The sequence below is a fragment of the Lethenteron reissneri genome, chromosome 35 (genome assembly GCF_015708825.2).
Source record: "Lethenteron reissneri isolate LAM-NWPU_2019-01 chromosome 35, ASM1570882v1, whole genome shotgun sequence".
NCBI lineage: Eukaryota > Metazoa > Chordata > Hyperoartia > Petromyzontiformes > Petromyzontidae > Lethenteron > Lethenteron reissneri.
The window spans coordinates 6384553-6406715 of NC_083813.1; the positions used below are offsets into that span (position 1 = coordinate 6384553).

General features: G+C 45.2%; 1 protein-coding gene and 1 long non-coding RNA gene across 5 annotated transcripts in view; one reads left to right on the plus strand and one right to left on the minus strand.

Annotated features, from left to right (window-relative positions):
* The window catches only part of LOC133350854 (docking protein 6-like), a 70279-nt gene extending 48565 nt beyond the window's left edge, over window positions 1-21714 (minus strand). For all 3 annotated transcript variants that reach the window (XM_061565654.1, XM_061565655.1, XM_061565653.1), the window contains exons 1-2: window positions 21526-21714; window positions 12894-13280 (exon numbers count right to left, since the gene is read on the minus strand). In XM_061565654.1, coding sequence (XP_061421638.1) covers window positions 12894-12959 — 66 coding nt within the window. In that variant the 5' untranslated portion in view covers window positions 12960-13280; window positions 21526-21714. The remainder of the gene's footprint in view (window positions 1-12893; window positions 13281-21525) is intronic.
* On the plus strand, window positions 4481-13070 carry LOC133350855 (uncharacterized). 2 transcript variants are annotated; one of them, XR_009756116.1, is made up of 3 exons: window positions 4481-4721; window positions 11126-11225; window positions 12925-13070. It is a non-coding gene; the product is annotated as an uncharacterized LOC133350855 (long non-coding RNA). The 2 variants fall into 2 exon arrangements; XR_009756115.1 differs by lacking the exon at window positions 4481-4721 and adding an exon at window positions 6736-9833.
* Window positions 21715-22163: the final 449 nt, after the last annotated feature.

Here is a 22163-nt window from a genome sequence, read left to right on the forward strand (position 1 = left end):
AAGAGCAAGACGCATACGACCGGGGCGGGAACCACCACGCTTCCACGCTCTCATCTGCTCCGCTAACGACGTGCATCTCCCGAGCGAAATCGAGTACGGTCTAACTAACAAACGAATTGAAATAATCCTCGCTGTATGCGAGGATTATGGGGAGTCCCTTCACCCAGAACTAGATTGGCAAATTGGCTGCACATTAACACGGGACAGCCATTCTAGATTTGAAGTTTTCGTGATTGCAAGGATCCATACACTTTGGTTCTTTCGGTAAAGTCACGTACTTCTAGCCCGGCACACTCCCCCCCCCCCCTGCCCAGTGTCACGTTCCAGTCCCCCACCGCCCTCTCTGACTCACATAAACCCCTTAACTCCGGCATCTCTCCCACTTCAGTACGAAATTTTCTTGCGCTGGTTGTCACACCTGATGATGATTGCTTGTGTTGCAATCGAAACGTCGTGATAAAATTTTTTTCTCTTATTTCTTTTTTCACCTACGTGACTTTACCGAAAGAACCAAAGAGTACGGGACAGCCACACAGACATTAATTGCTGCCGCGTGGCCACTAAATCCTGGCCTTGCACATAGATGTGATGTAGCTAAAGCGCCTATTACAGATTCACACACGCATGTCGCAGAATGGGAGTGTCATTCAAACGCGGCAAGCAGCTTCCCATAGCCAGATTATGGCCATAAAGAAGCTTTGAAACATTTTAAACTAAACTATTACACTTTTTTTTTCATTGTACGAGCTAAGGCCCACTGAGCTATATACTGTTGCTCTGTTTCATAAACGACCTGGGCGCAAGTGATAGCTCAATTGAGTGGCTTATCAAGTGGAAATTTATAGCGGCCAAACACTCTCCTACGCACGTTTCTAAATGTGCAGGGAAAAACCGGAGGAACCAGAGGAAAATCCACACGACCACGTGCAAACTCCAAATATGCAGGCGTCAGTGTGGGGAATGAGCCCACACAAAACCTGTATGCTGGGCGAGGGAGTTAACATCTGCTAGCCAATCTTAAACTGTGGAGCTTTCGTGACTGCAGGAATTATTCTTTGGTTCTTTCTTTCTCCCCCTAAGCCCGCTCACTTCTTTTTGTTGTACTCATTGACATGTAAATTTTGTCTCTAACCCCTCCCTCTCGCTGCCTCCGCCCCCCTCTGTCTATTTAAGGCCACCCCACAGAGACGATCACCCCTCTCTGTACCTGTGTTGCCCGCTCTGTGCATCTAGGTGATATCTGTCTGCTTATATGTCTGTCTATAATTTTTTTCTGGTTAGATTTTATGTCGCTATTTCATTATACCTGATGATGATTGCTTGTGTTGCAATCGAAACGTCGTATGCTATTATTTAATTTATATTTTTTTCTTTATACGTGACTTTACCAAAAGAACCAAAGAATAATCTGCTAGCCACCGCGGCGTTTTATATTCATGCGGCACCTTGCCAACAGCACGCGCGTCTCTTCACCTGCAGACGCTGCCGAGTGTTGGCGCTCGGTGTTATTGCACTCGATTAAGGGCCTTTTGATGCGCCGATGCGATAAATAAAGCAATTGCATTTTAAATTGATCGCTTTATTTACAGCAAAGTGCCTTTGCTTCCACAGTTCCATTGATAATTATCAAAGCTGCGAAGTGGTGACACTGTGTGCACTAATTATCAGGATGAAGCGTTTTTTGTAAGGCCCTAGTAGGAATATCTCCATTATGAAACTAACAAACGTTACATGCGTACGGTGGTTTGTCTTCAAAATAAATTGCTTTGGATATAATTTTGTATTGATTCATGTGCACGTATATTGTAGTGGTGCTAACTTGGTAAATATGTAAATTATATGTTAATTTGATGTTACAATATGTTAATTTGGTTGTAAAGGAAATGCAGAACATAATAACTTTACATGATATTATCATGGGGGGCCTATCATAAATCCACTAAATAATGCAAGGATTGGAATTTGTATTCTTGCCATATTTCATCACGTTGTACGATACACATATACGCACACGCGCTTGCAATTATTTCATTTACTTAAAACACTGTATTATTGGCGAGGGAAATCTTTCAAACGATTAGCGGCGCATTTGGAACAACTATTCAGCCATCCCCTCAGAGCTTACCCTGCTGAGTAAAACATATGCTCTCAATTTCTTTTGAGAGATGCATCAACACTGATTAGTTTTACAAGTCCTTTGCAATCTGACCGACTAAATGTGCCAAGTGTGGAAGTGGAGGAAGAGAACTATCACGTTTGGTCAATGCGTAGAGGGCTTTGCTTACTCAACGTAAATGTTGGAACGCAGGTGGTGTATGAAGGCCTCCTGGGTACACTTTCAAGGTCACTCTATTTTGTGAGTAAACGATGTACATTAGGGTGAGCGTTTGTCTTCAGGTCAGTGGTTATATTCCATCGGCCACTCCCTTTATTGCAAGTTGGGGAGTACGTTGAGAGATAGTTTATCTTTGAGGCCAGTGGGTGCATTCTCAAGGTCACTTCTCTTGCAAGGAAGTGTACAACTGGACTTTTATCTTTCAGACTAAAAGGTCTCCCTCGCAAAGTGCTTCCCGTTAAATGCAGAATGGCAACTCATCTGCCCATATTCACATTCTCCCATCCAATCAGTGCATTTATTTACAATCGATAGCATGGATGATTAGCCCTGTACAGACAATAACTCTGCAGAGACAATAGCACGGAGAACTATAAACACGCTTGATTGCCTACTAAAGGGCAGCGCTTGCATTTGATGATACTATTAATTTCCTTTTATAAGGCCTGCACTTTTTGTTGTTGGAAAGCTCAGAATATTACGTCCACGTTTTGTGCGCGTGAATATACAGCAGCATATTTGCCACATACCGTTCATCGCACTACAGAGATTCATTACTCATTATCTATGCGAGTGGTTTTAGTGACTGTAATGTAACGGCCCTGCACTGAAGGCTTTGCTCATTTCCTGTGAGGTTCTCATGGCCACACGCGTGCAATCTTCTGCATGTGATTGTCATGCTGTGATTGATGTACAGTCCATAGAGGAAGAATCTTGTGCTGCGTTCCAATGTGGCATCTTTGCACTTGTGTTAAATATACTGGATACAGTATCTACATTTAGCAACATTACATTTGTCCATCAGTAAGTCAGTTTAGCAGTTGCAGTGATGGCGTCATTTACATCGTAGAAGGGAGTCGAGTCAAAGATTAATTCTGACCAGATGAAACCGGGGATCTATAATGTTAATAATGGCTCTTCACCTTTAACATTTATATATTTTTAATGCACAATTGAATATGTTCACCATGCTAATGTTCCAATATTTTAGAAAATTTCAATCTCTCTTTTTCCACTATTTTTTTTTTGAGCTGAGAGTTCACGATAGTTTTGGAAAATGCATAAAAATCTGCCAGGTTATGTGACCGACCTCTTCCAAGATATCTATCCAGCGTGAAAGAGTAGGCCAAAATATCCACGAGATGGGGTTTCTAGAATTCTCTCTCGTGGGGGCCCTTCCGCCAGCAGTGGCACGAGCAAGCAATTGCAGGGCTGCACCTTTACATTCTGTTCACAACCAACAACCGGCAGCATAAATACTCGGGCTTTACTTCACCGGCTGAATAAACGGTGCGGCTTCACGTTGTTTAGCAAGATAAAGCCAGCATTGCAGATTCCTTGCGTGGTAATTGTCAGGCGTAATACGCCGTCACCACTACTGGTCATATGTAGCTCCAGCCATGGGTCAACAGGAGGCAATAGCGGGTCCCTCCTGTACCAAGAAGGACTGTTGGGTCAGGCAATCCGGAGGGCAGTTGGGAACCGGAGGTGGACACCCCAGGCCCCCAGTGGGGGCTGGGGGATTACGCAACAATCTAGGTCCCTCCAGAAGGTTCCAGAGAGTGGGCGTGCCAGGGGCGGAGTGACCCTGGGAACCGCATAAAAGCCTGACACCCGAGCGGCTCCGGCAGTCAGCGTCAAGCCGAAGACCGAAGAGCTCGCCTTAAGAATAGGACCCTGAAGATCCTCGGACCCCAAGTTCTTATCAGGGCCGGGTGTGAGTGGGCCAGTGGTCGAGACCCGAGGACCTTGGCTGGGTCGGGTCAGCCTCCCCTAGGTCCCGTTAGCCGGAGGGCTAAGATAGGTGGTCCCAGTGACTTAGGGCACGTTAGCCCGGAGGCGATACCTCGTGTGTTGCCGTTATCTAACCTATTAAAGACATTTTTTATCTGTATGTCTGTCTGTCTGTCTGCGCACGTGCACTTGCGAGGGATTTGGGGTTCACGTTAAAAATAATTTGCCAGCTACCACGCCGTAAGCCCCGTGATGGGCAAGCACTATTCCGTTTTCCCATCCGTTACCTTTTACAGTTTTTACGCGATTTCTCTTTATTTATTTATTTAATTTTGCCGCCCGCCGCGGGACAAAGCACACAATTGCGCATGCGTGAAACGCTGACAGGAGTTGCCCCTAGCAACGCACACACGATCGCTAAAACATTTCTTTCGTGTTAACAATGCTTAAAAAATATACGCACAACGCTGAGTTTCATTCTTCACAGTCTAATGTCCTCTTCTCCCCCCCACCCCAATGCGTGCAGTTACTGATATAAAGTACGTAAATATTCATATTATAGCGCTTACATAGCACTATTGCAGCGCGGGTGGGGAGAGCGGCCCAGCCCCCTGCCTCGCAATGTGTCACCTCCTCCGGCTGGGTAATCTAGGTGAGGCCGCGGGCTCTGCACGGGACTAGGCCTCACCGCGGCAATGTAAAGTACAATAGTATTGAATCTTTCGCTAAGAACTCAGGTTCATTGTTGACTATTATGAAACAAATAAGTTGTCAAATATTACAATAATAATATTTGTATGCAGAAAACTAATATTTTATTATTAGGTTGCTACATTTTTTCTATTTTAGGTGTGTTTTATGACGCTGCGATGGTGTACTGCCAGTCTGTGCTGTGGCCTGCTGCCTGCTGATTAATTAACGTCAGTGCACTGGCACTCTATTATCTACACTGCTAATTTTGCGTTTGCCCATTATGAGTGTATGCCAGTCTATAATCTGTTGCCGGCTTCTTTACCTCACTCAGTGTACTGCCAGCCTTTCATGTCGACTGTATCCTGCTTTTTCAGCTGCTGACCGTATTGCCAGCTTTTTACGTCGACTGTAGCAATGCTTATGTTATTGAGTCGGCGTACTGGCAGTCTATAATCTAGACTGTAGGCTGCTTCTCAACTTAGCTGTGCGTACTGCTGCTCTTTAATTTACACTTATTCCAGCTTATTTCTTCAATGCATTTCTATTGTTTCTATTGCTCACGTCACGATATTTACTGATACGTAGTCTTGCGATGCTGATTAATATGTTATACTGCTAAATACATTGGACTTTCTTAGCTGCAGCCCATTGCATTTCGTCTATCGTTTTGTTACATTCGTGGGAACATCACCCATTTAAATGTTGCCGTACCGCATCTTTACTTTCCACCAAAGTGGGGAGCACGCAGGGAGGTTCAATGCCCCAAATATTGTTGACCTTGCTTACTTACGGTGAATGAGGAACATTGTGAGAGAAACATTGTTCTTCCATACCAAGAAAACACCTTCGCACGATTTCCTGACACTAACAGCATACGATGCCCTACAATAACACATTTTCCTGTCGCAAGGCCAAGATGGGTACCACGTCAAGATTCCTCCAATTACAAAGCTGCAGGACAAAGACATCCTCACAAAACTGCCTCCTCTAAAAACACTTATATTCCTTCGTGATCATGGACAGAGGAGGAAACCACATATTATAGTGCGCCAACTTCTTTCACCAGTATGTTGTCGATGAGTATGCCAACATTGAGTGAGCACCTTCTTAACATTCAACTGAATCAAAACCGCCTGCGTGTGAACAGTATGCTCATCTCTGGGACGCCATCAATGCCAAAGGAGATGCAAACGCTCACAATGTGGGCTGATTAGTCATTTTGCCTTCATCCTTCACAACTCCACCAAGATACATGCATGAGAAGACTCAGGATGCCATGACGTACATCAGCCAATATGCCACTCCCCCCATCTCTTCATCACCTTCACTTGCAATCCCAAATTAAAGGAGATCCAGGTTTACCTTTATCCAAACCAAAAGCCACCAGACAGACATGACATCTTAGCGAGGGTCTTAAAACTCAAAGTTTATAACCTCATGATGCTTATTACGACCAATGAAGGCGGCGTCTTTGGATAGACAAGCAGTAACTTGCACACCATTGGGTGGCAAACACGTCGTCTTCCTCATGCTCACATTTCACTATGGATGAGGGAAACAATTCATGCAAGTCACATCGACACATTTATCAGTGCTGAACTACCTCACCCCCATCAACACCCTGCCCTTTTTCTATGTGGTCTGCAACCAATTGGTCCATGGGCCATGTGGCCAGTTTTATCCAAATGCGCCATGAATGCTTGACCACAGGTGTACCAAGAGGTATCCACGGAATTATTTGAAACACACCCAGTCGGCCCATGATGGATATTCTCTATATGGTCACAGAAATACTGAGCATGGTGGATTTCAAACAATGCTCAGACCTGCCACTAACTCGCTAATTAAGGTTCACAACCGGTGGATCATTCCCTAGTTGCCCTCTTCTGTGCAATATTTTCCAGGCCTACTTTAATGTAAAATTCTGCTATTCTAAAAAAGCCATCAAATATGTTTGCCAATACATCAACAAAGGCTCTGACATGGCTGTGTTTGCCTTAAAAAACAGAGGGGCAAAGTGTGCATGAGCTAAAACTCTTTTTTCCAAGGAACATACATCAGCAATAATGAGACCATTTTCTGAATTATTGGCTTCCCCATCCATGACCATTCCCCCACAGTAGTCCATTTGGCACTTCACCTCCAAAAGGGTCAACGCATCTACGTCACCAAAGCAAATGCCCAACAACAGACCCTGGCTCCACAAGATACCACCCTTATGGCGTTCTTTGTTTTGTGCCCAAGTGACCCATTTGCTGCCAACCTGCTTTACCATTAAGTTCCCTCCTACTATACATGGACTGCTTAAAAAATATGGAAGCGACGTGCTGCTGATGGTGAATCTGATGCCTTAGGACGAGTCTACACAGTTCATCCCAACAATGAGCAGTGCTACTTTCTCCAAATGCTTCTTTGTGTTGCCAAAGGGCACAAATCTTTCCAAGACCTCTAAACAGTGGAATGAGTTGTCTGTCAAACATACAGGGAAGCTTGCAATCTTCGTGCAATTCTTGCGCATGATCACCATCTTCATAAAGCTATGACATAAGCTTATTTTGGTCAGTCCCATTTCCAACTGACATTGCTCTTCTGCATAAATCTTCAAGTTTGCAGCCCATCTAACCACATGGGACTCTGGCAAAAATACAAAGAGGGCATGAGTGAGGACATCCTCCACGGAGCTCGATGAGAAAATACAAACCTCGACGTCAACTTTTCTGATGTCATCTTCAAACAGGCCCTCATCCTCCTTCAGGACAAACTGCACTCCATTGGTGGAAGAGACCTCACGTCTATGGGACTACCAACAGCCTACAGGGACAACCTGCATGCCCTTGCTCAAGAGATCCTACATTAAATATGCTATTATGCTTTACAGCTTCTTAAATTGATTTAGGAAAATTAAACTAAGCTGATGGATGCACTAATAAAAGCCTACACGAAAATATTGGAAGACATTGAGACTACAAATCGAGTCTTTTTTTTCTTTGATGCACCTGCTAGTACTGGGAAGATCTTTGTTTTCAAACTGCCCCTCTCTAAGGCTCACCAGAGAGAGAAAATTGCTCTAGCTGTGGCATCATCGGGGATTGCTGTGTAAGTCGATGTGTGTGTGTGAGTCCCTATATGTGTGTGTTAGTCGATATGTGTGTAAGTCTATTTGTGTGTGTGAGTCGATGTGTGTGTGTAACTCCATGTGTGTCTCTAAAGTCGATGTCTGTCTGTGTGAGTCTATATGTGTGTGTGCGTGTACGTCGATGTGTTTCTATGTGTGTTGGTCGATATCTGTGTGTAAGTCGATGTGTGTGTCTGTCTTTTTCTCCCGGGCAATGCCGGGTACTTACCGCTAGTTATTAAATAAAAACGTGTTGCCTCCTAAGAAGACTCTGTCTCCATACAACCCACTACACTTGCATTGCAATTGAATAATTATTGCACATGCAATGTGCCCTCCTGCTAATGGGGAATTACGCTCGCACCAAGTGCTGGGCCCTTGTCAAGCAACTCCATAGCAAGTGCGTGGGACAAGTCAAGCCACTCCACTGCAAGTACTGGGCCTTGTCAAGCCACTCCACTGCAAGTACGTGGGTATTATTCAGGGAGCACGTGGCCTTGCAGCATCCCAGTGGCCAAGACTTCGGTCCCAGGGCCAGGACAAGCACGGACCGAGTCCGGGCCGGGACAGAGGCGGAACAACAAAGCGGACCTCTACCCCCTTGAGTCCTCCTCGGAGGGTCATCTCCACGACCACCAGGGACCTCGTCAACCCGACTCCCGTGACACTTTGACCCTGTACGACACTACGTTGTTAGGTCATCCAGACCCAGGACAATAAGGGGAAAGTCTACATCCCAGACCCACGGCGGCGAGGCGCTAGTGTTTTTGGGACGGGGGTAGGTGGTTGATTGAGCATGTCTAGAGGATATGCTCTGTATTGTGCTGATCGTGGTGTGCGAGTTGGGTCGTTGATTGTACGCTGTTGCGTTCCGTTAATAGTTGTTGCGTCGCGAGGTAGAGACTGCACATGTTGACCTAGAATCTAGTGCAGCAAATCTACTCTGTAGAGACGGTACCAACCTCCCTTCCGTTAGATTTATGATCTCTGCTCATCGAGTGCAGTGCGTTTGATTGCGTAATTGCTTGAGGTTGCTTAGCCTGCATATTTCTGGGTGAATACATATTGCAGCCTAAGCGTTATTGCTTTGATCTTGCTCCTTCCAACGGGTGGCCAACCGAACCAGTCACTTGATCCGTCAATCCCTCACCTTGACAGGCACAGGGTCCTTTGCGTAACATCATCTTTCTACCTATCAATGTAAATTCACGCGTGCATTTCTGACATTGACTCTTGAATACTGTACACTTCATGTATTGATGGGGTGGAAGCTGTAGCTCAGTTCCTGAGTTTGATTCCTAGCTATGGTTAACATTGGTGGTGAGGTAGAATCTGGACCTATCCTGAGCTCACTCTTCACTAACCAACCCTGAGCAGTGTATGTATGTTGAATTTCTTTCGCATCCTACTTAGCCAACCGTGCTAATCGGAGTGTGGTGAAGTTTGGTCAAAAACGCATCAAGGAGGCCTTCATCCAGCAGTGGACTGACAAAGGGCTATATATAACAAAAAAAAGTAATTTCTTGTTCAAATCAGCTGAAGGCAGTGCTTGTCTCCTGCTGACAGCCCTGGGCCAGTGGCGGAGATTCCACATTCCTATTTGCAGGGATGAGTCTTTCCAGAGCACAACCACAGTTGACCCTTCTCACAAAAGTGGTACTTATCCTTTCGACCTCAGAGGGATAATGGGCTTCGTCAACCTGCAACTAGGATTTTAACTCGCGACCTTCCGACTGCGAGCCACTCACTCCACCGCTGAGCCGCCTCGCCGGTTTTTATGGGGACACTGTGAAAGTAACGTCCCCCCCTCCTCTCCTCCTCTCTGTCTCTAAAGAATACCAAGGGCAAGAGAAGGAGCGTGCAGCTTCACTTCGTTACTCGAGCTCCAGGGCTCTCCGGTTCTTCTTAGGGCTGTTCTCCTGAACGTATTCCTCTCTGTCGGCATTCACCACTGAAGTGCGGACTGCACATTGACATGAAACACCAATTGTATTTGCCCGACAGCCAGTACTTTTATTTTGAAGCCTCCTTGCAATTATGGTGTGACAGCACATCATAAATTGTGTTTATTTATGAAATACATCTTAATGATAAAGCCATCACAACATTATGGGGACCTCATTTGCCAGTAAAAATATGATAATTGGTTCTTTACCCTTCTATCTGGCAACAAAACTGACACCTTTTTGCAAGGAGTTATGTTCTTTTGTTTGTATTATGACTGCAGGTATTGCGGTCTATGCAAACATGACTCCTTGCAAAAAGGTGTCAGTTTTGTTGCCAGATAGAAGGGTAAAGAACCAATTACCATCACAACATCTCGGCATCAGACGCACCAGCCAAGTGTTGCTTGGGCATAATTAGATTGTGAAAGTTACAGAAACAAACTAAATAAAGAAAAAAGTCAGCTTTTTTCCCCTTACATTTTCAGACATTCTGGAAAGACGTTCAAGGTAAGAAAACATACAATATAGATTGCTACCATAATGGCATGGCTTTTTTTTTTTTACAAAACTGATAAACTTTGAGCCTCGAGTGGACCATGTTTCGGAAAATGAGCGACAATAAAACCCCACCAGATGTAATGTCCCTGTTGTGATCACACACGGTTGCAAGTATGAAGCAGTGAGCATGGACATGCCCAGGGTGAAGTGCCTATTTCAACTTATCCATTCGTTAAATTACCCGCAACACAGCAGGCTCAAGGTTTTGCCTGTGCTGTGCACTCGCGCAGAAAGAATTAACGTTTCAGAACCGTGCCTCGCCTTTTGCGCACTCGTGTGTGTGTGTGGTGCGTGTGGTGTGTGTGGGAGAGAGTTTTCCTCTGCATTGCTGTGGGCATATTTCAAATGTTGTACTATTAGAGCGGATACAGTCTCGATGTAATGGTTTGGCACATTGGACTTACAATCCAGAGGTCGGCGGTTGGATCGACCAGAAAGCCAGTTTAAACAACGGATACTTTTCTCAAATGCCCCTGTCCACCCATGCAGTGCGAGTACACTGCATTCGACGCACAGATTGCGTCTGGTGGGGTAGAGTGCGGGTGATCCCACCTCTTCCAAAATGTCTGGCCAGCATGGAAGAGTAGACCAAACGACCCTCTAGAGCCTAGAGAGTAGCTCTAGTGGAGGCCCTTCTGCCAGCAGTGGCATGAGCAAGCAATTTGCAGGGCTGCACCTTAACCTTTTTTTTTAGAAATCATATCATAAAGCAGAGTTGTGGTATTTTTGGTAATGTGTGGCAAGGCATGAGAATTCAGGCTGCTGAGGATCGTTGCTGTCTCGTGTCGACCATGGCAGGCCTTGTCATGCACAACCCCAGGCGACTGTGGAGGCTGCTCGTAAGGTGAGAAGGGAAATGATGTTAGTCAGCTTAACACGGAGTTGGCTTTCGCGACCAATATTATTCATAATAAACGTTTTTGGGTTAGATCGCGTTATTTATAAATGTGTCGTAACCCTCCATCACCCGACACGGCCAATCAGTAAAAAAGTGTCACGTTGACAAAAGACAAATAGTTCACTGCTTTAGCCCACCAGTGTGTTGAAGAGTGAATCCACACAAATTGTTTTTGTAAATGTTGTGGATTCATTCTTCAACACACCGGTGGGCTAAAGTAGTGAACTATTTGTCTTTTGTCAACGTGACACTTTTTTTGCTGATTGGATGTGTCGGGTGGTGGAGGGTTACGACACATTTATAAATAACGCGATCTAACCCAAACAACTTTATTATGAAGTGAAATGTTGTTATACGCTGCATGAATTCATGGTTCACCTATTGCCTGCTCACTCACTGGCCCTCGGTCACTTATTAGCTGCCCGTGGAAATTGAATTGGGTGGTGAGGAAAGTGGCATGAATTATGCATGTTAAAATCACAAAGTCACACTCTGAGATAACAAATATATATATATAGCTTGAGAAGAAACATCGATGATGTGCTTCATGTTAGTTTCATAGCTCTTGGATTGTTGCATAAGGGATGAGGAAATTTATAGAAAACACCTTTCAAGAAAGCATTGGAAGTAAAGTATGTTTTGTTTTCTTGGGGAATAGCGGAGGCAGGGGGGGGGGAGATAAATCCATAAGGGCATCGAGAAAGCACCTCGGTAAGTGTGCCATCCTCTCGTTACGCTCACTCTGAAGGAATGGTGGACAACGCCAAATGAGTCTTGCCTTGGCGGGTATTGCTCTACCACGTGATTCGAGTCTGTTGAGTTCATTGGTGTCAGGGGAATTCAGTGCCTGCCAACTGGCTCGCATCCTGTTGGTGTATTATTTTGAGAGCTTTTCGTCTCGTGCGTCAGCCGCACGCATTGCTTCCAAGGTTGCCGTGGATGCTGTTGGCAAACTTATTATAAAACCAAAGATTGCTGGAAATAAAAAATGTAAGTCACTCAATGTGATTGCCCTACCTGGTGTGCTGCTAAGTAGGAGATTCCAGTGACTCCCATTCCGGTATTTACGAGTGTTAATTGCAGATATTTCTTGGGTCTTCGAATATACGTAATTGGTTTTCATTCTGAATGGTAGAAGAAGAATAAGTATAGTATGTTTGGCTAAAAAACCCTCTACTCCCATTAATGCAGCATTGATTGAGTGAAAGGAGATTCATTTCCTTCTGTAATTCCTGGATGCTGGCCAAATGGTGATAGTATTGAAGGAAGAGTAATTGGAGTTTACTTAAGGGTAAATAATCTTGACTTAGCTTATGCAGTGGCCCACGTCCTATTGAAATTAGCATGTGGGTTGAAACGCATAACTGGCTGGCTGAGCTGCAATGCAACGCATTTCTCAAACGTTGCCTGCTGTGCGACTCAAAAAACAGCGTTAACAAGATTCCGAAAATTGTTCGGCAGCCGCAGTTCAATTTCGGGTGGTGCCAATCAATTATTTATTCAATCGTACCCAATGCGCACGCATTTGCTCACATGCGCATCGTGTCGCTAGACGCGTCTTCATTAAACATTCATGGACGCCGGCGGCCGCGAGAGCTCCGCCGAGCTGCTTACCCCGACCTTGCGGCTCCGCATTCTCACGTAGCCCTGCTTGATGATGTCGTTGAAATTGGACGCCATGGCGGGGAGGTGAACCGTCGCCACGTTGCGTGGGTCGCTCCCCGAATCCCTCCTGCCCTCGTCGCCTCGCCTTGACCTGTCCAGCGCTCCGCCGGTGACCTCCGCGTCTCGTCTCCTCACTGGCTCATTTGGCGCTCCGGCGTCCGTGATCCCCACCCCGGTTCTTCCTTGCTCGTGGGGCCCTCCGGCACAAGAAGATGAGGTGGGGGGGGAGGGTTGGCCCGTGCAGAGGGGGAATCGATGTTCACGTCGTTACCGCCGGTTGACGGAGGGACGTCCGCTCGACGGTGAGAGGGGGCAGGGGTGGCCGCGAGGAAGGGGCTGGTGGGTCAAAGGAGGAAAACGCAAAACAATCAACACGAGAACAAACTGAGTGAATAAACAATTATTGTTCACCCCCCCCCCCCCCCCATCGGGTTCTATGATTCATTGTACAATGTACTGAGCGAGCGGGGCTCTCGAATAAAACGACGGCGTGTCTCGGTGCGAAACTCAAAGCCAACAACGCTGCAGTCTATCGACGAGCACAATTGAGTTGATGATTGGCCCAGGAACTTGCTTTAGCACCCCCCCCCCCCCCCATGTTGGGCAGACACAATGTTGGTGCTGGCCCCTTTACCCAGCGTTATTCAGCTGTTGCTGGCCCAGACAAGGGGGCTTAACAGTCGATCCACAGTGACCGTGCCAAGCAGTGGCTGGGGCTCTAGGAACCGCTCCCATTCATGCTCTCTGCCTGAACACATTACGACTCACAAAGAGGTGTGTCTGAAAGGCTGTCAGAGCAATTTCACAACACAAATCCTCACTTTGGCAACCTCATTTAAAGTGCACGTTTTTTTCTTTCGACGTAATTTTAGCTGGATGAGTAAGTCATTACGTCCTCTTGATAACGACATGGATGTTATGTGTGTGCGTGTGTGAATGCATTCACGCACACACACACACGCACACACTTGCCAGTGAGCAATTTTCACGTGGAACAATGAAAGAGGAGGCCTGTGTCCTTGGAGATGTGTAATATTTGTATAATTTATATTTATTTCATTAACAGTCACTGTGATTTCCACATGTTATCAGATTATTCAGTGTTGGACACTATTTGCTCATATAGCCATAGCAAACACTCCAGCATGAAGACCCCATGGTGCCTTGGAGCGTGCTCCTGCTTTTATTGGTCGAATAGTGCAAACACAGTTTTTTTTTATATTGCGGTATAATTTTTTTTATAAATTAACAGCGTGCATGAGGGGAGATATGAAACGTGATGCTCTGGCTCATGGGCATTTACGAGTATAAAACTGTAAGCCTGGTGGCAACTGATTCTCTTTTGGGTTAAAAGTAATTCCCGTTAATTTATTGCGAGCTACAGAATCGTAAACTAACAAATGTTCACGATCCTTAACACGTAAAAACGGCTTAAACCTGAAAATTAATGTAACTGTTCATTTCTCCATGTCGCCTATATGGGTCCTCGAAGCCCTAGTTTGGTGGGGAAACCGTGAGGTCTGGTGATCTCCTTACAGAACATTGGTTTGGAAACATAATTTAGATTTTCTAATGCTGTTAAAATAGAAAGATGCTACCGACATGAATATATTGTAATTTTACTAATGAGCAATTTGTGATGACGATTCGCGTTGTGGTTAACGTAATGAAGACTCCTTCCGTGGCTTTAATTCATTTTGTTGCATTGTTTTGCTGTGATTAATGAGTCATTGGTAAAATAAAAGCAAGTCATATTTTTGCGTACGTTATTTATTTCCTGATTTTATCCTTGCATTATTTATACTTGCATTATCTAGTGAGACAAAGTATCCATTTGAAACTCTAAGGTAAGAATACGACAGGGAATTTGAGAGCAGCCTACACAAAGATATATTACAGAACTGCTCTCGAAATTCCTTCATGTGACCTCTTTACGTGCACACTAGGGGGCACACTTTCCCAAATACCCTACTACAGACTACGACTGTTCATCTCATTCAAGTCAAAACAAGATTTGCAATTCTTCAAGCTGAAATTTAACTACATTAAGTGCAAAGCAAAATCGAAATAACGTTTTTTTTTACTCAGTTCTAATGTGAACAGGTTGAGAATCATCAGCTTGCTACATTTGATCACGGGCAGCTGCCTGGATGCAAACCCAGAATCTCATTGGTGCTGGCTCAGTACAATGACAACAGCTGTTATTATAATTGTCTTGTTACTCATGTGGCATGAATTAGCCAGGTCAATCCACTGCTGGATAAAGGCCTGACCCCAAAGCTCCTGCCGTCTCTTGTGACCCGACAATGTAGGAATCCACTTGAAACCTACACACGAGCTGATTTCAATCCTCCATCACACCGGTGGATGCATTCCATCCCTTGCCTTCCATGCTGTTATTATTTTTGACCATCATCATTTTTCCTAACGGTTTTAATTCCGTCATTAACCTGCCTATTTTCTCGAATCCATGTCTCACCGCCTGTAAATCTGCAGATCAATTCAAATAATGCCTTCTCCATGCCTCCTTTGCACACTTTTCAGATATTGCTACATATTGTTGTTAATGTCCATCATGGTACTACCATCAACGGCGTCACCGTGCAAGGTAGCAATTACTCAATCGTAGTATAAGCAACAATCTATGCAAACTAAGCATGGACTCTCATGAAGAGAAGAGCACTGAGACCTCAGTGAAGCTTTCCTGGGTGAATACGCATCATAAATAATAATAGTAGTGATACAAGCTTTGCCTTGTTGGGCAAGATGTAGGCACGCTATCACGCTGGCACCAAAGGACGCTGCTTCCACTGAGCGACCGCGAATTGTTGAGATGCTCTCAGCTGCGCTGTGTGCATTCGCGAAACAGATTGTGCATGTGATCAGAAGCACAGAGGGAGGTACGGAGATCGTTGTTCAATGTGCGTCTCTGCCAGTTCGTCTGCTTGTCTGCTGCTGATAGAGCTACGTTTGGCTCCCTGCCACTCGCTCTTGTCACCCACATCGCAGTGTCGACGTTATGTCAAAAAAGCCAAAGTTAATTTCTGCTCAAATGAGCATTTGAGGCAGTGCTAATCTCCTGGGCCAGTGGAAGAAATTCCAAATGCCTATGGCTGGGACTAGTATATCAATAGGAACACTACTGTTGACTTTGTACAAAGTGGGTACCTATTTTATTGGTCCCGGATTTGAGCTCATGACCTGATTGCGAGCTACTCACTACCGCAGAGCCATCGAGCTGGGTAGAGTGATCTTCGTGTAAAACATGCATTTAGTATTATCACTAATATATATGGAGAAGATTGTCGCATGCAGGATGGAGAAATATAAATGTTGGGAACAAAATTATCCACCAATCAAATTTGGGATTCAGTTTGCAATCCCATCATAATTATTCAACCAAATGCCATCAAAGTGGATGATGACTGTGGTATTAAATGTATGTAAATAAATTGTAAATTGAAATTCGCTCACGCAACTATTTCCTGATAATTTTAACGACACTCATATAAGTTGTACAGCCGACATCACGAGAGTGTAGTTTCCATTTTCTGGAGGAAAGATCAAATAACAATAGTTTGTGGTTAATCGAGGATGAAATGCTGAAAAAGGTAGGAAATGACTCGTTGAGCTTGGAATTATACCGGAGGTTTGAAGCAGCTCTCTTCATGTATTGCCTGATAATAAACAATGACTTGGTTGGCTTTCGCACGGATACACATTTGTTTTCTTTCATTGCCATACGCATTGTACTTGCAATTTTTTTTTTCTGGCTTCCAGTGTAGCAAACAAAACAAGTCAATGGCACACATCGTTTCGTTTCTATAATACTGACGATGCATTCCACTTTATCATTGACTGCCCCACATCGTACACGGCCAGTGGGCTTAATGTAGGCTGCATCTAAAACTATGAATACATTGATTGAATGCACGGAGGACAGCACCTGCAGGCCGTCTTAACAAAAAAAAACACCCAGACGGACTCGTTCTGCGTGATCTGCTGCTGGTGCTCTTGAATAAATTCCCTGAGCGTCGCGTTCTGTCCTAATCTGTTCCGAATTAAACCATGGCCCCCTTTTGCAGCGTGTACGCTGCTATTATCTGTTGCCTGAAACCACTCGGCGGGCCAATAAATCGGCCCAGCACTGGGTTCTTAAATTGAACTCGCTTAGTTTGGAATAGCGCAGCCTCTCCCGTGCTGTGTGGCCACGTCTCTTGACATTTTCTCACGTGGCATTTGCCATTCCAATAGGAATAGTTAATGACGTAACAACATCATCCTGATTTCGATTTAAAGCTTTCGTGACTGCAGGGATTCATCTTCTTGGTTCTTTCGGTAAAGTCACGTAGAAGGGAAATAGTAAAATGATAAAAATAAAACATAATAAAATAATTCTCACGACGTTTCGGCCACAACGCAAGCAGCCGTCCTCCTTCTTCACCCGAGGACGGCTGCTTGCGTTGTGGCCGAAACGTCGTGAGAATTATTTTATTATGTTTTATTTTTATTATTTTATTACTTCCCTTCTACGTGACTTTACCGAAAGAACCAAGAAGAACATCATCCTGGTAACACACACAAACACACACCTACCTATCATCCATTTCAGATTTGAGATATTTATACACGGTACAATTAAGACGTTGATTAGATCAGTGTATTGATTGCTAACCTTACAAAGAGGAGGTCATCACTATTGAAATGTACTTTCTTAATTGTGGGATACATGTCTCCATAGATGCCATTTTAACCTCGGCTTAATTGTGAGCAAATATGTGGCTTTGTCTTCCGTGTAATACACATGCCCCTTACTCAGATTAAACCTCACTGAGTCTCAATTCTTGTTTTCAGGAACGTCTCGCATTTGGAGATTTGCACGATTCAAATGGCAAGCGTTTAGCATGTGGGAGCAAAAACAGAGTTCCCCGGGGAAATAATCCACACATGCAAAGGGTAACGCTAAAAGCACCTCACGGATGGATTCAATAATCCATTGCGTACTTCCACAATCTATCCACTTCGCAGTCCAAGCCTACGCAACCTTTAATCTGGCTTACATATTTTTTAATGGATATATAAAATTAATTACAATAGTATTGATTACTTTTTTGTCCAGGAAAGCCACGATGGGTACGAGGAATAATTTTCAGTGAGAGTCCTGCGTTGGGTTTTTTGTAATCCTTTATATTAAGTTCGCTTGCTTGCGTGCTTGCTTACGACCTGTGCAAATCTTTCGGTCGTTTTGTAACCCACTTCCCTTGATCCAATCGAGCTGACATTTTGCACACAGACTCGTTGTGCGAGACAATTAATGTTCGTGAATTTTTTTTCTCCAAAATTTTACACTGTTTAGGGAAAACAAATTAAATATTTAATTACCAATTGCTTAATACTGGCAGACAATCATCTGACCCATAAGTGGCAGCCATCTCAAGCCAGAGGACGAGAGGACTCAAGCCGCCACGCATATAAAGGATTTATAGTGAAACATTTTGTTTTTACGGGTTATACTTTTTTACATCAAAAATGCCTTCAGCCAATCCATGACCGTGTACACGTGTGGGAGGAAACCAGAGCACCCGGAGAAACACCACAAAACTCAATCTCCATACAGATGGAAACAGATGGAGGTTAGTCCACTTGCTGTACTGCCTTCTCCTGGCGACCCAGTGTATGGTACCTCATCGTAGCCCATGGAAAGAGACTTTCAAATGTGTACGATCCTCCAACCTTCACGTACGCTATCAATGTCGCCCGATAAACGATGCCCCGATTATATAAGGTTAGAAGAGATGTCGATGCAGTTGACGGCCGCAGTTCTGATTTGATTCTTGGTCTAAAAGCTGAAGAGCTACCTGAGTAAATACGCCTCCGTGTCGGTCAGTTGGCAATTGCAATCATCTGAGCAAGATCCAGGCATCATCACGGTCATTGCCATTTGATGCTTCGACCGTAACAAAGGTTTCCGCAATATTCGGAGCACCATTTACCAAACTGTTGCCGATGGGGATGGTAACAACGCTCCCATCAACAGTCGGTGGGGTCTGTGAACGTCGGGGAGAATCGGACGGCGAGCTTTTCGCGTGGCCCTCGTCGCATCGAAGCCAGGAAGCCTCCCTCCTGGGCATTCGGAGCTAAAACCCACAGAGGAAGTGAAGCGAGCCCACGACAGCGCACCGCTGGGCACAGAATACACGTGGGGGGTTTCTCAAAGCGCTGAGCCATGCATTGCGAGGTGAGAGCACCTCACACTCACGGTCGCTCACCTCCCCCCCCCTCGGCGCGAAGGGTTTTCAACGGTTTGTGTGTGCGTACGTGTGTGTGTGTACATGTGTGCGTGGTGTGTGTGGTGCGTGCGTGCGCGTGTGTGGCGTGTGTGCGCGTGTGTGCGTGCGCGTGTGTGTGCGTGTGTGTACGTGTGTGTACGTGTGTGCGTGGTGTGTGTGGTGTGTGCGCGTGCGTGTGTGCACGTGTGTGCGCGTGCGTCTGCGTGCGTCTGCGTGTGTGTGCGCGTGTTTTTCTCACGGGCACGGCTTCGGCAGCCGACCTGTCACGGTGTCACGCGAAAACGCTGCGCGTGAGCGCTGCGTTTTCCTCCGACAGCTGCGACAAATGCCGTTGCGAACTGCGGAGATAATGAATTGCAGCTGCACTGGGGGGGGGGGGGGGGGGCTGACGCACACGGGAGATGTAATTTACAGGCCGCGCTAATGAGTGCCGGTGGACCCAGGATTTCGACCGCTGCTCCCGGACAAGACAGTCCTTCAATGTCGGGGTGTGAAGACCCACTGAGGTTTGGGGAGGTGCGGCGTGGTGGGGGGGGGGGGTCAGATTGTGTTGCCGAAGAAGAAAGTAAATAGCATGCGTTCCGTTTCATTGATTTCCGCGATATTGCAACCGCCCTCTATTATTCCTGCTGTTGTCGTTTTAAGTGTGACTATGAGGAGCAATACCTGTGAATCACTGCCGCGTGGTGGTGGGTTTGGGTTGGATTCTATGGGAGGTTATCGCTGCGGGGTGGTTGGTGGTATATAAATGATGGTATATAAACGGAGTGGTAGCTCCTGCAATCTCTCATTTACTTGATACAGCTGTCGTGGCTGTGACGGTTCCACCTGAAGACGGAAGCTTGTGTTGCCTCCGAAACGTCGTGATTTTTATTTTATTTTACTTTTATTAATTTACATTTTTTTACCTACGTGACTTTACCGAAAAACCTAAGAATATGAATCCTTGCAGTCACGAAAGCTTCAAATCTAGAATTAAAGGTGGCAGTGAATTTGAGTGAAGGGGCAGATGGGGTTGGGTGCGACGGGGGGGGGGGGGGGGGTAGAGGCTGAGAAAGATGAGCAATGTCCCTGAATATTGACTGCACGTGGTCAATGTGCAGCTCCTTCAGGTGCTATTTATCCCCTATTGAGGACCTGGCATACCTATTACAGCCGCTCAATCTGCAGCTCCTCCCGGCACGATCGGTGCCCTCATTAAATGGCTTGGCATGGAGGCATCACCTCGCTGATACGGTGTGTGGCGGTGAAAATGTGGTTATGATTAAAAACCGTACACAGAGCTTCATGTGTTCTACTGCTTGCGACACATGTAGCGAAAATTACAAACCTTCGCGTTATAGAAGTAATTTTTCTATATTGTGTTTTTAAAAAAAGTCAGGTATGTAGTACACGTTTTGGCTGTTGAGTACTCAAACTCTAAAACACTTATGTAATATCCTGCACTTACAAATTATTTAACAGGGAGCTGGTAAGAGGGGGTTCGCATTAGCGTGTAATTTACCTTAACAGTTTGGCATTTGATAAGGAGAAGGGGGGGGGGGTAGTGGAAGTTGCCATGAATGGTTTGGAATGTCACAAAAGCAAATCAATGCAATGTTTGCCTTTACATGATTTACACCGTCGAGCGGGGCCGTTTGACATGACGAAAAAATATGCTGCATGTCGTGCTGATTAAAAGTGAATTAATATTGACTGTAGTTCTATGGGTTTCCTTTTTAAAATGCCATTCAAATTTCAGGAAAAATATGGTCTCGCACATTGAAAATTAATGTACGGTCGGTCATTACTGTGGAACCCTTTGTTATACTCTAAACAAATATGTTTATCAATATTAAATTAACTTTAGCCAATTGTAAGTATACATGAGGATATATATATAAATATAGCTAGTTTTTTAATCAGCACAGGCTGAGAGAAACCATGGAAATCGTTACTGATTTACATCGTTCAATATTCTACGTTTTAAATTTGGACATTTTTTCCCATTTTAGGCAATTTCGTATTGATTCATCGAGTAAAAAAGAAACGCTGGGGATTTTTTAAAAACCAAATTCTCATCACGCATAACAACGACCGAGCTCAAATGTCACGGAATAAATTGCAACAACAAAGAAGAATTAAAATAAAATAGAATCGTCAGAATGGAAATATGCCGTACAAGCAGCGAGTGTTGCACTCCACACACACACACATGTTGAATGAATGTGTGTGCCGCGGGGTAGAGAGAGAGAGTGTGTTTGTGTGCATGTGTGTTTCTGGGTTTGCTGCGTGCGGGGATCCTCGCTTACCGTGCGGGAGCCCTCGGAACACCGGCGGGCTTTAGCGAACGGTCGCAACGCCGGCACTGTGGTTGGTGGTGGTGGTTGTTGTTGTGGTTGGTGTTGGGAGGAAGCGACGGTGGCGTCGGCGTCACAGCAGCAGCAGAGGCAGCCCCTGAGCGGAGAGCGAGACGCTTGATTTGGAGCTCAGCGGCACGGAGGCTCAGAGACCAATGAATGAGTCAGCGCTCGCTCGCTCGCACGCACGCGAGCGGCGTTCCAGTCGGTGGCATGACATCATCCGCCACCTGACCAGTCACGTGCGTTCATGATTATTATTGGGTTTTTTTTTCATCATCATCGTCGTGGTCGTCGTTATTTTGCTGTTGCGGTGCTCTTGACACCTTTGGATCCCCGAAATGCTTGAGCGGCGACTCGTGACTGCATTTGCGTTTTCTTAAGTCAGAATTGTCCCACGACGGCAAAGTATCGAACAGATTTGTCGGTGCAAGCACACACGCACACACACACGCGTGCACACAATACATATGCAACCCACCGTCACTTGAAACAAACATGCAATTTTATACATTTTAATAACATACTCAATTATCATAGGTATGCAAAATTTGCTGTTTTCAATTGCATCCCTCCAAACCTTTTTTTGT